At 28.8% G+C, this 15,401-nt stretch overlaps 1 protein-coding gene across 2 annotated transcripts; it reads left to right on the top strand.

Moving 5' to 3' along the window:
- The first annotated feature begins 9,056 nt into the window (after positions 1–9,056).
- LOC111318082 (protein TIFY 6B-like) lies at positions 9,057–12,619 on the top strand. 2 transcript variants are annotated; one of them, XM_022920720.2, is made up of 7 exons: positions 9,057–9,329; positions 9,925–10,097; positions 10,401–10,693; positions 10,795–10,885; positions 10,983–11,319; positions 11,564–11,618; positions 12,221–12,619. In XM_022920720.2, exons 1-7 carry the CDS (start codon positions 9,242–9,244, stop codon positions 12,291–12,293), a joined length of 1,110 nt encoding a protein of 369 aa, XP_022776455.1. In that variant the 5' UTR covers positions 9,057–9,241; the 3' UTR covers positions 12,294–12,619. The 2 variants fall into 2 exon arrangements, with proteins under 2 accessions (XP_022776455.1, XP_022776456.1); XM_022920721.2 differs by lacking the exon at positions 12,221–12,619 and adding an exon at positions 11,720–11,847 and having other exon boundaries at positions 9,081–9,329.
- The last annotated feature ends 2,782 nt before the right edge of the window (positions 12,620–15,401 follow it).

Genomic DNA, 15,401 nt, shown 5'->3' with positions numbered 1-15,401 from the left:
TAAATTATTTTTCATTAATTAATTAATTTTTTTACTAAATAAATATTTAAAAATATAAAAATTATTTTTCAGAAAATAAACGAACCTAAAAGTTAAATTGGAAAGTAAGACTTTTGACACAACAGTTGATTATCCTCCCCTCAAGGGTTTGGAGTTTTACTTCTGGCGCGCTCCGACCTAGGGCTTTTTATGTCTCGCACTATTGACCCTGAAACCATTTGTAGCTATTGTAAATTGGCTTGGTCTGACCCTTATGTTGGCCTTTGGGCCTTTGCTTTTAATGACTTACTGAATTTCTCATCCAATGGGAGAACTGCATAATAACAAGATTAATTGATAAAAGAAAAAAAAATCAATGTCTATTAATGGAAAATTTTAGCATATCAACATTAAAAGGCATAATATTTAGCCTTTTAAAGTGGCCGAAAGCAAAGATCAAGCATACCAAAAAAACATACATGATAATATATGTATTTGTATCATATAAAATATTAATAATTTATGTATTTATATCATATTTTATATAAAAATTACGTATTACAATTTATGTCGACACAAAATATAAAATATATTTTTTGATTTTGTTAAATTTATTTATGATTTTTCTTAAAATTTTAAATCTTATTATTAAAATTAGTGTATATTTCTGGACCTTATTTTATCGTTATGTTATTTCAAGAATCTTTCAGACTAAGTCAAGAGTCTTAAAGTGTTTTAGGCCAGTTTCTACAATTATATATTTTTTACTGTTGAATTTTGTTAGTTTGTTGAGTATTCTTACGAGATAAAGTACTATTAAGAATTAACTGGTTAGTTTTATTATGATCAGTGCAACTTTGTAACGTTGGAATGTGAAGTCTATCTATTTCTATTCCAAGGTGTAATGTAGATGTCTCTTGATTCACAAACAATAATAGCATTCCTTTTTAGCAGCTTTCTTATTAGTTCTATAATTTTATTTTTTTTTTGCTTTTTTTATGATATTAGAGTTAAGAGATTGAAGCTATTAATGAAAATTTTCATATACAATATGGTATTGAAGGACTTGTAGGCACAAATTATAAGTATTGGAAGATGTGCATGGAGTATTACCTATAAGGTCAAGATTTGTGGGAGATTGTGACTGGTGTTAACACAAAAATTTTAGTAGATACCCTAAAAAATGCCAAACTTCGAAGGAAATGCAGGATCGAATGTGGAAATGCACTATTTACGTTGAAGTCTTCAATTAGCAAAGATTACATTGATCGTGTTCATGATGTCAACTTTCCAAAACAAGTGTAGGAGAAAAGTGTTCACTAAGAAGAACACGACAAGACTATAATTCTTGAAAAATGAGTTAGTAACCATAATCGAAGAAGGTATGTTAATTTCAGAATATTTCTTATGAATTAAGAATATTTGTTTTGAAATTTCAGAATTAAATAAGAAGATTAGTGAAGAAAGAATATATGCCATTTATTATCTCAATCCAATGATGGATACAAAAACCATCAGTTGAAGAATTAGAGAACATACTCTCCAATCAAGAGGTCTTAGCTAAGCAAATGGCAAGTAAAAATGTTGAATTTGAAATTATCTTATTCTCAAAAGGCCAATTAAATGGGAAGGCTGCTGTAACTAAAAACAAAAATTCTTCAAAGGGATCAAATGCAAGGAAAGGAAATGACAATTATCCTATCAAGTGCTTCAGATGCAAAAAAATTAGGCACATCTAGAAGAATTGTTGTGTTAAGCTCTCAAAGGCAAATGTTGCATACGAAGATGATAAAGATAACTAAATTAGATGGGAGCAATGTTTTGATACTGAAATGGTCTAAAATAATGATGTTGATACTACCAAACCAAACTTGGTTGAAGCTTTTGTTAACTACATTAACTACAAAGACAACTAGATTATAGACTCCGGATGTTCGTATCATGTGATCAGTAATGTTTCGCTACTATCAAAATTGTGAAAACATAAGAAGGAGAGTGTAATCATTACAGTCGATAACTCAATTCATCCAATAAAAAGAAGTGTTTTGAAGCTCGATGATGAATCCAAGGTTAGGAATGTTCTTTTAAACGATATTTTACCATATTCCAGGTTTGAAGAAAAATCTAATTTCAGTTTCTTAAATTATTAACTCTAGAAAGTATGTTTTGTTTAGGCCAAACAATGTCAAAATACTTGATAAAGTGAGAAATGTCAAAGTTGAAATAGTTCTTACTGATGAGAAGAATGGGTCTTTGTTCATAATGACAGCAAAATAAACTTATGAAAAAAAAACAAGCCGAATCAACAATGCGACAATTTGGCATGCATGGTTAAGCCATTTAGGCTATCAAATGTTGAAGATAATCTCCTTAAAAAAGCTACGAGATGGAATTCCAGCCCTCAAACATGTACAAGAAAATGTGATTTGTCAGGGATGTCAATATGGTAAATCACATCATTTTCCTTTAAAAAATTCATCTAACCGTAGGTCAAATTTGTTTAAACTAATGCATACAAATTTGATGGGCCCAACAAAAACACCAAGTTATGGTGGTTATCACTATACAATGGTATTGTTGGATGGTTTCTCCAGATTCACTTAGGTGTATTTTTTGAAAGGAAAAAGTGAAGTCTTGTTTAAATTAATTGAGTTCAAGAACTCCATAGAGAAAGAATTTGGTCGAAAGATAAAATGTTTAAGAAGTGATGCTGGTGGTGAGTACTTATCAGATGAATTTTTTAAATATTGCAATAACAATAACATTCAACGCCAAATAATGTGTCCAAAAACCCCTCAACAAAATGGAGTCATTGAATGTAAATTGGCTCACCTTTGTGCAACAAGTTTGTTATGGCCACACGATAAAAAACTTTTTTGAGAGTTATGGGTAGAAGCCATTCAGCGTGTATGTCATGTGATAAACTGATTACCTCCATGGCCAGGTAGAGGAAAGTCTCTTTTTGAGCTATTGTATGAAATAAAGCTAAATGTAAATTATTTTCATGTATTTGGATCCACTTGTTATGTTTATGTTCCTAAACAAAATCGAACTAAACTTGTTCTGAGGGCAAAGAAATGTGTATTTGTTGGCTATGACTCATACAAGAAAGGGTGGAGGTGTATGGATCTAAAGATAAAAAGATTCACTACTTTAAGGGATGTTGTGTTTGATGAGGCATCATCTTCCTATTTCACCTCAAAACTCACTAACAATGGTACTATCCTTGATGGTGATGCTTTAAAGAACTTGAAGCCATTTCCTGAGCTAAATATGCAAGCTTCAAGTGATGATGGTTCTGAACATGAAAAAAATAAAGCTTTTTTGCCATCTAGACTTAAAAACACAAATTCAGTAAGTGGTGAACATGTTACAAGAAGATTAACAAAGAAAATAAGATAGCCATATCATCTCAAAGATTATGAAGTATAACTAAACTATTGTTCAGTTACTTCATGTTTCTTTTAAGGAATGTTAGATAAAGAATCAGCATGTTATAATAAAGCTAAAAGATGTCTTGAATGGGAAAAAATGATGCAAGAAAAAATTGAAGCCTTGAAAAAGAATGAAACTTGGGAGCTTGTACCCAAACCAGAGAATCATGAACCAGTGACTTGTAAGTGGGTTTATCGATTGAAAAAGAAACCAAATGGAATGATTGAGAGACATAAGGCTCAACTTGTTGCTCATAAATTCTTTCAAAGTTATGGGTTGGACTATGAATAGACTTTTAGTCTAGTTGCGAAGATGGTGATTATGAGATCAATTATTTCGCTTACTACATTTAAAGGTTGGAAGCTATGGTAACTTGATGTAAAGAATGCATTTCTCTATGTAGAGCTAAACCATGATGTTTTCATGAAACATCCTAAAGGTTTCATTTCTATTCAATTTCCTCATCATGTTTGTCGATTGAAAAAGGCATTGTATGGCTTGAAACAATCACCACAAGCTTGGTATGGTAAGATTGCTCAACACCTTACTTTTTGTGGTTTTAGAGTTTCAGACTCAGATTCTAATTTACTTGTTAAACTAGAATTGAATATGCATGTGTTGGTTTTGTTATATGTGGATGACATGATAATTAGTGGGGACAATGAATCTAAAATTTCTTGTCTAAGGGATAACCTTTCAACTCATTTTGAAATGAAAATTTTGAGTGAGGCTAGATGCTTTCTTGGTCTTGAAGTTGAAAAGTCAAACCAAGGATATTTTGTGTCTCCAGGAAGCTATGCTATGAGCATTTTTTATTGTTTAAGTATATTTGGCTTAAACATTTAGTGGGAGATTTTTTCTGAAACTAACTATGTAGTGCAAATTTATCATGATAATGAAGGTGCTACCAAACTTGCTTCAAATTTTGTATTTCATGCAAGGACAAAGCATATTGAAGTTCATCATCACTTTGTCAAAGAAAAAGTGTTAAGCCAAGAAATAAAGTTGGAAAGTGTTGGAACAAATGAGCAAGTTGCATATATTTTTACAAAAGCTCTAGCAAAGTCAAAGTTTGAAATATTTATAGTTGCATTTGGAGTTATTGATAATAAACATGCACTAAAGGGAAGTGTTAAAAACTAGTACTTGGACTTTATTTTAACGTTATGTTATTTCAATAATCTTTAAGATTAAATCAAGAGTCTTGGAGTGTTTTTAGGCCAATTTCTACAATTACTTTTTATTTATTGTTAGATTTTGTTAGTTTGTTGAGTACTGTTAGGAAATAGAGTCCTACTAAGAGTTCATTGATTAGTTTTATTTTAATCTGTGCAACTTTGTAACGTTAAAATGTACTATTTATATATGTATCCATTCCAAAATGTAATCTAGATGTCATTTGATTCATGAAAAATAATGGCATTCTTTCTTAGTAGTTTTCTTGTTGGTTCTGGAACTTTTTTTTCTGTTTTTTTTGTACTAATCATTTTTATACCTTTTATTTGTGTTAATTTTGTATTATATCAATGTATTATATTTGATGTTGTCTGGATAAATATTTATTAAGTAGCTGTAGTACGTATAATAATTATATATATCTTGCATGGTCTAAAATTGGCAACTGCTAAAGAAAATAATTTTGTCAGATTTTCACCTTTTCTTTTCTCCTGATACAGATCTTCCGTGTCTCTGACAACCCTTTGTTCTATATTCAATTCTCAAGGCTGGATTCACTGCTACACTTCAAAAGAAGAAACCAATATCCATATTGCAAAAAATCATGAGTCTTTCTGAAATTTTCGCTTTATAATTTTGACACATAATCCACAAGAATCATGTTTGCCAAACCAACCAGGGGGAGAGTTTGCTGATAAAATCTGAAACAAAATTTCTTGGAAGCAAGCAGAAGCATATCACATGGAAAAATCTTTTATAGGATCTGAGGAGCCCCCCGAAAAAGCCATTTCCAAAGCAAGTTAGTTTTTCACATGTGCTTCAATAACAGTCAAGAAATCAGCATGTGATTGGTCCAATGTACAATCGAATGGATCGGATGGATGAATTTTTATTTGTTTCAAATTTAACCCGACTTTAAACATATAAAATTCGTATTCGTATCTGATCCGATAATTTTTTTTATTTTTTAATACTCGAATCTCATCTGACTTAATATTATATAAATTAATAAAATATTATTTTAAATATAAATATAAAATTAAATATATATAAAAATATATAAAATTAAATATAAAATTAAAAAATTAATTAAAAAATAATTTTTTTATATATATCAGATCAAGTTTACTTAAAACTCGACTTCAACCTGATTTTCAAAAAAAAAATTCAATCTTAACAGATCAAATTGAATCGAAACCATCAATTTCAGATATTTTTACTTCTCTATGTATAATTGGCCCAAACAACATTTCTTACAAAATCTTAAAGTCCCCTCTTTCCTCGAGCATCCAAAAAAAAAACTCAAAAGCTTAGACAGGTTATTGGCCAAAAAAAAAAAAAAACTTAGTTTATCAATGGATTGTTGGCTTAAGTAATAAAAAGATTAAAGAATGTCTCTATATTATTATTAAAAAACTGTAAAAATATATATTTTTTATAATTTCGTTAAGTACAATGTAAATAAAATATATTTAGATTAATCAGAAAAGAGGATTTATAGAAACAAAATTCAAAAATTTTTTAATGATCACAAACTAACTAGGCTAGCAGCTATATGTAATACCAAATTAATATTATTTTCCTTTGATGATTTTGAATTGAACATCATATGATTCTGCGTTGAACACGAATTGCTTGCTATACCATTTAAATAAGTCAAGGATTACTTTCTTGCACCACCAATGAAATTGAGGAAAGACAAAAATAATCATTGATCAAATCTAGGGAATTTTGATCAAGACAACTCGAAAAAAGAGATGAATTTTCACAAATTTTTTTTTTTTGATATAAACAAGTCAATTGATGGAACTTAAGGAAAAAAAAAAGGACTGATAGAGGCTTTGGCCAACATGTTCTTGTTCTCTTGTATTGTTTATTGTATGGCACATTATTAACTTTTTTTTGTTACATTATTTATTGTTATATATTTATTGTCAGGTTGGATTCCAGTAATGATATTATTTGGGGTTTGAAATATAATTATCAATTTTATTTTAATATTAGTCGTATCAATTGATATGCTTTAATTATATTAAAATATAATATATTTAAAAATATTTTTTTATCAGATTTAATATCAAGTAATATTGATTATTTTCGTTAGTTTTTACTTGTTTCAATAAATTTTGGTGGAATAATATATTTCAATCGGTGCGTGAACGTGAAATATATTTTGTAATTTTTAATTTTTTTTTGTTATTTAATTATTTTTAACTTAATAAAAATAAAATTAATTGATAAAATAATTCTTAAAAGTTGAGTATCTTTATTTTTTATTTTAACTGTTTTTATACTTTATTTTTTCAAATCAAAGTTTATAATTTTATATTTTATTTTTTCAAACCAAAATTTATAAATATTTAAATTTTTTTAAGTAAACAATTATACTAATTTTATAAAGTTTAACAATCATAAAGTTTTGATTAATTTTTTTCATCTTTTTATTTTTATCTTAATATTTATAATAAAAATATTTATTTAAATATTATATGATCAGATTAAGTATTTAAAAATATCATGAAAATTTTATGATATCGTTTTTTTATGTTTTTTAACTTATTTATTTAATTTGGATGTATTAAATATTTATTTTGTGACTTATTAATAATATCATAATGTATAAGTTTATGTATGTTTATAAATATATTTATACTAAACTGATAATCAAAAATAATATATCAAAATAACTGGTACCAATATATATATATATATCATATTTTAAAAAAAATTTGAAATGTTCGATATGATATTAATAACTTTGATTTCAAACTAATCATTTCTCCATCATACATTATCAATAAACTAATTAAAGGCTTCCTAAAAAATCTGAAAGCCAAAATTTTGGGTCACAAAAGAGAGAAACAATACAAAAATTATATTAAAGAAACTTATTTTTAGTAATTTTTTGAAATTACAATTTATGTAAATATAAAAAAATCAAAATTTCTAACAAAAAAAAATTATTTAATGTGGATAACCTATTCTTTTAACATGGGGATAATATAAAAATTTGACATGTATCATGTAATTAATTTTACATTTCAAAAATAAAATCTAAAATTTGAACAATAAAATAAATTTGATTTCAAAGATATTATTAAAACTTACATTAAATATTTCTTAATAACAATTAAAATATTCCACATATCAAATTACCTTGAATAAATATTTTGATTAAATTAATTACAATTATTTACTTCTAAATAACCAAGTCTTACCTTTAATAAGTTGCTATTCAAATTTTCTTAAATTATTTTTAATTAAATTAATTAGACAATTTATTCTTTTTTTTTAACCATATTTTAAAAAAAAGTTTATTTTAATTATAAATAAAGGCGTTTTATAATTTACACCACCATTTATAGTACAACAACGTTATATTCATCTGGCCATTACATCATAAATGTTAGCATTTAGTTAGTTGGAAAGTTCGAAGAATTGTAAGATTAAATATCTGTCTTTAAAGTCCAATATAAATATATTAAAATAATAAAATTTAAAAATTCAAATTTCATTTAAAATCATTGAAATATGTCACTGTTTTACATAAATAATTTTTTTTAAGGGTTTAATATAAATAATTTATCTTGTCTATTAATATAATTTTAAGAAGGCGGTAAACATGGATGTTTATCCTTGCAACTACCCTTTATATATATTTTTTTATTTTGTTTGCATCATTTTTTTTAAAGATATTATATATGGTTTAATAGAAATAAAACTATATTTTAAAATTTTTTTATTTATATAAATTATAATATATAATTTTCGTATTAAAAATGATATATATAAATTATTAATATTTTGTATTATATAAATAAATCAACTCAATTTTAAAAACAAAATTTTTATTAAATCATAAATAATTTTTTAAAAAATTTTAAATTATTTTATTAATTATTTTTATATTATTTTATCATATATTATTAGATTGAATTTTAAATTTTTTTTAATTCGAGTTCAGTAAATAAAATGAATTCATTTATCTGGTGCCACGTAGCAAAACATTTGTGGTTGTGCTAAAAAAGGTACAGGTGTCCTCTTTTTGATCTTAGAGGCACACCAAGAGGCACACCTCCGATTCAATAAAAAAGCATTGATATTTTTTATTAAAAAAAAGCGGCGAGTACCAAGCAGTTATTTCCCGATTAATCGGCCACCAAAAATAATATAAAAATTTAAAAACGCGTTTGCAATTAAGTCACGAGCGAGGAGAAAAAAACTTCGTCACGAGTTTTTTACACGTGTCAATCTTTCAGACCAAAGACAGTACACATGTGCTTCCATAACCGACAAGTGGTGTCAGGAAATTAAAGCCTCAAACCACGTGTTGAGTTACGGGTTTATCCGGTTGCCTTACCGGTTATTTCCCGTAATTTCCAAACTTGCTTAAAAAAGAATTTTTTTAATCTTAAAATAAAAAAAAAAAAGGATAAATAACGGTCAAGACCTTTGTACTATAAAACAACTCTCTTGCTGTGCCTGCAGTTATAAAGCTTTGGTCTTTGGCTTTCCGTTTTTTCATGTTTGGTGGAGAAGAAAAAGCGTAGAGGGGATTTGAGAAAGTGAAATATTTTTCTTTATGTGGATTTTTGGTTGGATTTTTAAGGTGGTTTTTGCTTGAATTTTGAATTGAGAGAGTGAAAGAAAAATGGAGAGAGATTTTCTGGGTTTGAACTCAAAGGAATCATTGGCGGTGGTTAAGGAAGAGGTTAACACTGATGGGTACAAAGAACTAGGTGTGTATCTTCTCTCTCTCTCTCTCGCTGAAGTTCTTTAAAGTTTAGTTTTTTTTTTTTTTTTTTGGGGTGGGGGTGTTGGTGATTTTTTGTTTGTACTAAAATTTGGCTTTGGGTTGAATTTGGAAAATTTTTTTGTTCTTTGTATTGTATGGATGGTAGAATTAAAGATATTTGAGTGGAAAAAATAGAAAGGATTAAATGTGGATTTTTTTTATAAGAAGTGTTTGTTTAATACAGTTTATTTCTTTATTTCTTTGGATAATTCTGATAAAAATCCATTTGTTAGCACTGTGCTATGAAAACAAGTTGTCTTTTCTATTTTTTTTTTCTTTTATTGTTATAATTCTATTACAGGATTAGGATCGTGTAAGCAATTATATGATTGGCACATAAAAAAAAAGGATGGATAAATTTCCTTTAGGGTACTGGTGGTTGGAAATAGATAGCTTTGTTTTGTTTGGATATTTCCTGCAATTACTTATGTTAATTTGTGTATTTAGTTATAAAGTTGTGCCTGTTATGTTTATCTTTACATAAAACTTTGCATTTATCTAATTTTGGTGGTTTTTGTAATTTTTATTTGGGATTTTAGGTTATATTAAAAGCTCAGGGCTACAATGGCCCTTTTCAAACAAGGTTTCTGCTGTTCCACAGTTGATGAATTTTAATTTTGCTCAAGGAGATAAAAGTAAAAAGGTTGGATCTGATTCACTAGTTTCCCCTGGGTTCATGCCTATCTCAACAGCAGATGTTGCTGAAGTTCAGGTTTGGCATCTTCCCTTGTCTTGCTATTGTGGATTAGCTGCTTTATGACCGTTTCAACTGAGTCTATGTTAACAGCTTTCCTGGATCTTGTTCTTTTTCTAAAATGAAAAATCTCTTTCTTGTTTATCAAATTATGAGAGGAATGAACCTTCTTTAGGCATCACTTCACCATGCAGATAGAGCTGCACCTTGATTTACATGGGTTTTTTTGGAAAGCTTTTTAATTTATTGGTTGGCACTGTATCCAATTCTATGTGAATAGTTAACTGATATTGCTTTCATTTTCCCGTCTTTACCATCTAGAAATTGTTCAATCACAATAGGCAAGGTGGCAGTCCTTTCCCATTGACAGCTTGTTCTGTTCAACATGATGTACATCCTGTTCAATATCCTTATGATGTGAAGATGTTTCCAGTCTCAAACCAGGCAATTTCTGTTTCTATGAGCAACCCATTCATGAAGAATCATTTTGCAACCACTGGTCAAAATTTTCCCGTTAATACTAAGAAGCCACAAGTACTTGGAGGAATTCCAGTGACAACTCCATATACTATTCTTCCCACCCTTGGTTCTGTTGGTGGAAGTATTGAACCATGGTAAACTTAAACATTTATGCTTGAGTTCAGTTACTTTAGCAAATTTGTTAACAATAAGATATTCAAACTTGGCTTGGCCGGAATTTTATTTTTATAATTAGGAAAATTGTCAAGGCCTCTGGATCACCTGCTCAATTGACTATCTTTTATGCGGGTACAGTGAATGTCTATGATGATATCACCCCTGAGAAGGTGCTTCTCTTTCTTTCTCTTTCAGAAAATAAGCTTTTGTTGCAATCTATCAGTCAGTGCAGAGCTTAGAAAGTTACTTCTTTTGAATCTTATACAGGCTCAGGCTATCATGTTCCTGGCTGGGAATGGGTCCTCCATGGCTTCTAATGTGGCACATCCAAAGTTCCAAGTCCAGACACCTATTTCAAAGCCAGTTCAAGTTGATAATGTTCCTGCAAACCAGCTCATAAATACACAACTGAGCTCTGGTATCTCAAGCCCTTTATCTGTTTCATCTCATACTGGTTCTCAGTCCAGGAGTGGGTCCTCTGGCACTGAAGAACTGATGGTATGCAAGACCACACGAACTCCAACAACCCCTATCAGCAAAGTGGAGCCTAAAAAATTAGTGAATACCATAGAATCTGTTGCTGCAACGGGCATGATGCCTTCTGGTATGCCCTTGTGCTCTTAAAGATTTCCGTTCTTTGTGTTGTCTTCAAGGAAAAAGTTTCTGGTCTTGGAAAGAAACTGAACTATCTCTGACCATTTTGTTAACCATGCATATTCCAGAAATTACAAAAGAAATTTGCATGCTTTTATATTAGCTTGCACTATTTTTTAGCTAAATAAACTGTTTGGAACATGGCGTATCAATGAAGTTTCATTTATAAATGATTCCAAATTGTTTGCCTGCAGTTCCACAGGCTCGCAAAGCTTCCTTGGCTCGATTTTTGGAGAAGCGCAAGGAAAGGTTAGTTGCTGTACAAGATATTTTTGTACTTTCATCCTAAATATGGTTCTTGAAAATCTTTTAAACTACTAGTTGACTATGTTTCTTTTGTATCATGGTAGAGGCCAGAAGTTGCAAGACATCTAGGATGCATAATATTAATCCCTAACTTGGTGTTTAAAATCATGGTTGAGGCATGAATCCAGATTATGTTGGGTATTTAGCTTGAGCTTTAAGGCATGTATAGGCTACTTTACTGTGTTATTCAGTTATTGGCTACATGTGCCTGTCTTTGATTGGGATTTTATGCTTATGAGCAAGTTTGGTGTTACACTCTTTATGTAAGGAGAGATTAAGGGAGAGAATTCAAAGAAACCATGAAAAAAAATTTCCCTTTGTCAACATCTCTCGATGGAGTTGAGGTTAAAGAATTTAGCTTGGAATTTGTTCTGTGCCTATAAAATTATTGCTATATTAGTTGGACATGTATTTATGGTTATATAGAATTATAATCCTAAAAATCGGCTGCCTTCAGTTATTAAGTTTTATATAAGTTATTGTTGTCAATAGAAGTTGGACTTCTGATCGCGTGCTCAAATAAAGCCCATTATTTGCTGTTGTAGGGTTATGAGTGCAGCTCCATACAATCTTACCAAGCAGTCTTTAGATTATGCTACCTTGGAATCCAATGCGTGAACTTTGCTGTAATCTCTGCAGCAGGGTTGTTCTCTCTGGGCAAGTAATGAGGGAAACATGATCTATGATTCGGCATTAGAAGGAAGTTAATGCAAGTTTATATAGTGTGTGGTAGAAAATGTAAGTAATTGGCGTTTTGTATCTCTAATTAAAAGAACTGTAATCCTGACTTTGCTTAATTTCCATCAACTAAGTTTAATATGTAGTTGGTGTAGGTTTATTACCCTTATTGTTTTCTTTGTATTTAGTGTGGACGATTTGCTACTTTGTAACCATTCAATTGATGTTACATGGTAGAAATAATACAATACTAAGATTCTATCTCATCTATTTAGTTCTGAATCATCTTATGCTTTGTTTTTCTTGCTTTATTTGGAGTAATCTTTGCATTTTTTGTAACTAAACAATGCAAGGCTAACTTTGGCAAGACTATCCCTTTCAATGTGTCTTAACATGTTTAGATTTTAAAGCTGTGTCCCATGTTAAGGTCTGATATGGATTTTGTTGAAGAATGTTGAATTGAGGTTGCTTGGCTGCTCTTAAGGTTGACAGCACCATGGGAGGGATTTTCACGATGCTGTGAGGCAGTCATGGTATCATCACGCTGCCAAATGGACCTTAATCTTTCCAACCCTAATATTCAGTTTTGGTTATTTGGCCAGGCTAAGCCCTCGGCAACCAGTTTCATACTTGTTCAACTTTAGCAACAAGTATAGTACTGTCTCGAGATTTTTTCCAATAGCATTCCAAAAAAAACCTTCAATGGCAGAAAAGATTTAAAAAAAAAAAAGGCCGTCTCCAAAAATTAGAATGGGCTATTAGTTTCCTCAAAATTAGACACAAGGTTCACGTGCTCACAGAAAGACAATGGAAGTAATATCATGTAGATCGATGAGATGAGTGGTTGTCCTTTCATAAATCATTAAAAAAAAAAATCCAATTTCTATGTCCATTTGCTTTCCAAAATATACCAAAATCAAGTGAACAAACCTTTTTTTTTTTTTTTAATCTTTTAAAATTCTCATCCATAGATTAGATGGAGGATTTCGGTGGTTTCAGAAACCCCAATTCAAAAAAAAAATAATATCCCGTCACGTTTTCAGTGATCTATTTATTATTATTTTATTTGGTGGGCAGGCCTATGGGCTACCGCACCAAGTTGTGTGAACCATAACATAACGTACAGTTTTCGTCAAACTTCACATCGAATGAGAGAAAGAGATTTTCATTTTGCGTATTGGTATGGGTACGGGCAGCGTGAATAAATTCAAATAATATTTGCTTTTCCAACTGTTTTTAAGTCCTTTTCTTAACCCAGTTAATTATTTTATATCTGTATGTCACTAGATATATTATCAATAAATAATTAATTTAATCATTAAAATTATTATTTTTATAAAAAAAATTTTTAATTTAAATTTTATCAATGATCATTTATTAAAATTATTTTAAATACATAATTTATAATTATTTATTTTAAATTATTAAATATAATATATTTTATTTTAATATAAGAGACTAAACTAATTTAAATTTTTTTCTTACAAAAAAAATATATATGTCAAAGAACTTCATTTTCATTTTTTTATTCCTTACTCTTTTCCTTTCATCTTTATGTTTATGTTATTTTCATTTCATTAATGTTCAACTTTTTACTTTTTATCACTTCCATTTTTTAATTGAAAATAATTTATTAATAAGTATAAATTTAAAATTTTAATTTAATTTATTTATATAATTATTTTTAAATCTTAACATTTATAAACTTTTTTTATAAAATATTGATTAGTATGCTGTTTATAAATTATTCAAACCCATAATGTACAAGCAAAGTCACCATTTCTCACCCTTGTCGTAAATATCAACTCTTTTATTTCAAAGTTGGAATTCGTAATTTTTTATTCAAAATCTTATATTTTAACCTTCAAAATATTTATTTAAATACATTTTTTTTATAAATTATTAATTCAACATAAATAGATGCTACTTTTAGTCTTCCTTTAGTTGCAAATGTTATATTTGTAAAGGGATTATTACTCTTTCTATTTTAAGTTTTTTAGCGTAAACTTGAACCATCAATTTATAATATTTTCATAATATTCTATTTTCGTCGACAACTTAAAATATTTGATTTCTTGTTCACGATCTTTTAAATTTATTTCAAATTAAAACATCATGAGAATATGGATGAAATTTGCCGTAAATTAAAAAAATACAAATACAAATGGGAGGAGAGATCCTTTTCATACTTTTATAGCATGTTGACAGATTGTTGGAGTTTAATAAAATTAAAAATTTGAGGCCATAAATAAAATAAAACATTAAAAAAAATCACAAACTAATTATGCAATTCACTCAAACTTTTCATTAAAGAAGACAGTAATCAATTTCAAAATTTTTGAAACAAAAATAATAAAAATAATATTTTCAAACTAAAGGTCCTTTACATATGAGGAAAGTTTCTTTTATCGAATCATAATATTATTTTATAATTAAATCTTTAAAATTCAATAATAAAACATCATTATAATCCGATAAAAATTATTCCCATCAAGCTAAAATTGAAGTAATTACCACCTTTATTCATAGCTAAGGATAGTAATATGACTTGTCACTCCAAATCTATTTTTCATTTTTAAAAAATCCAATAGATTAAGCGATGCAATTTTTTAATTTCATCACCATGCTTAACACCAACTATCAAAAAAGCAAGATACTTTTCTCAATTCTAAAAATGTAACACCATATTCTTACGCTCTGACCTCATATTTTATGAAGCCCAGAGCTATCCAACCAACAATATCTTAACATCGAATAATTTGCACTTTGTTTTCAAGTGAAAAACATGTGTCCAATGACATTTGGAGAGAGTTTATTACCCAAAAGAAGAGTCAAATATTCTCAACAACTATTCTCTTGAAGTCGTATTAGTTGGTTGGGGATTTCAGTTCTATTCTCTACCTTTCAGGTCCCAATTGGTACTGAAAAAGAGTCAATTTAGTTCAAAACAATTGATGGTCAGTAGGGGACTGGGGTCTGGGGGTTTGGCTGATTCAAGCAGGTTGGCCGCTACCTGAAGCCAGGCAAATGCTAGGCAGACGTTGATCT

Source organism: Durio zibethinus, chromosome 2 (genome assembly GCF_047325235.1).
Source record: "Durio zibethinus cultivar Kanyao isolate XHJ-2024 chromosome 2, ASM4732523v1, whole genome shotgun sequence".
NCBI lineage: Eukaryota > Viridiplantae > Streptophyta > Magnoliopsida > Malvales > Malvaceae > Durio > Durio zibethinus.
Note: the sequence above shows the minus strand (reverse complement) of the source record. Positions and strands in the feature narration are given on the sequence as shown.

Coding starts and splice junctions, on each gene's coding strand:
- LOC111318082 (XM_022920720.2), top strand. CDS start 9,242: ATGGAGAGAGATTTTCTGGGTTTGAACTCAAAGGAATCATTGGCGGTG. Junction 10,098..10,400: donor CAGATGTTGCTGAAGTTCAG/GTTTGGCATCTT, acceptor TTTACCATCTAG/AAATTGTTCAATCACAATAG. Junction 11,320..11,563: donor AACGGGCATGATGCCTTCTG/GTATGCCCTTGT, acceptor GTTTGCCTGCAG/TTCCACAGGCTCGCAAAGCT.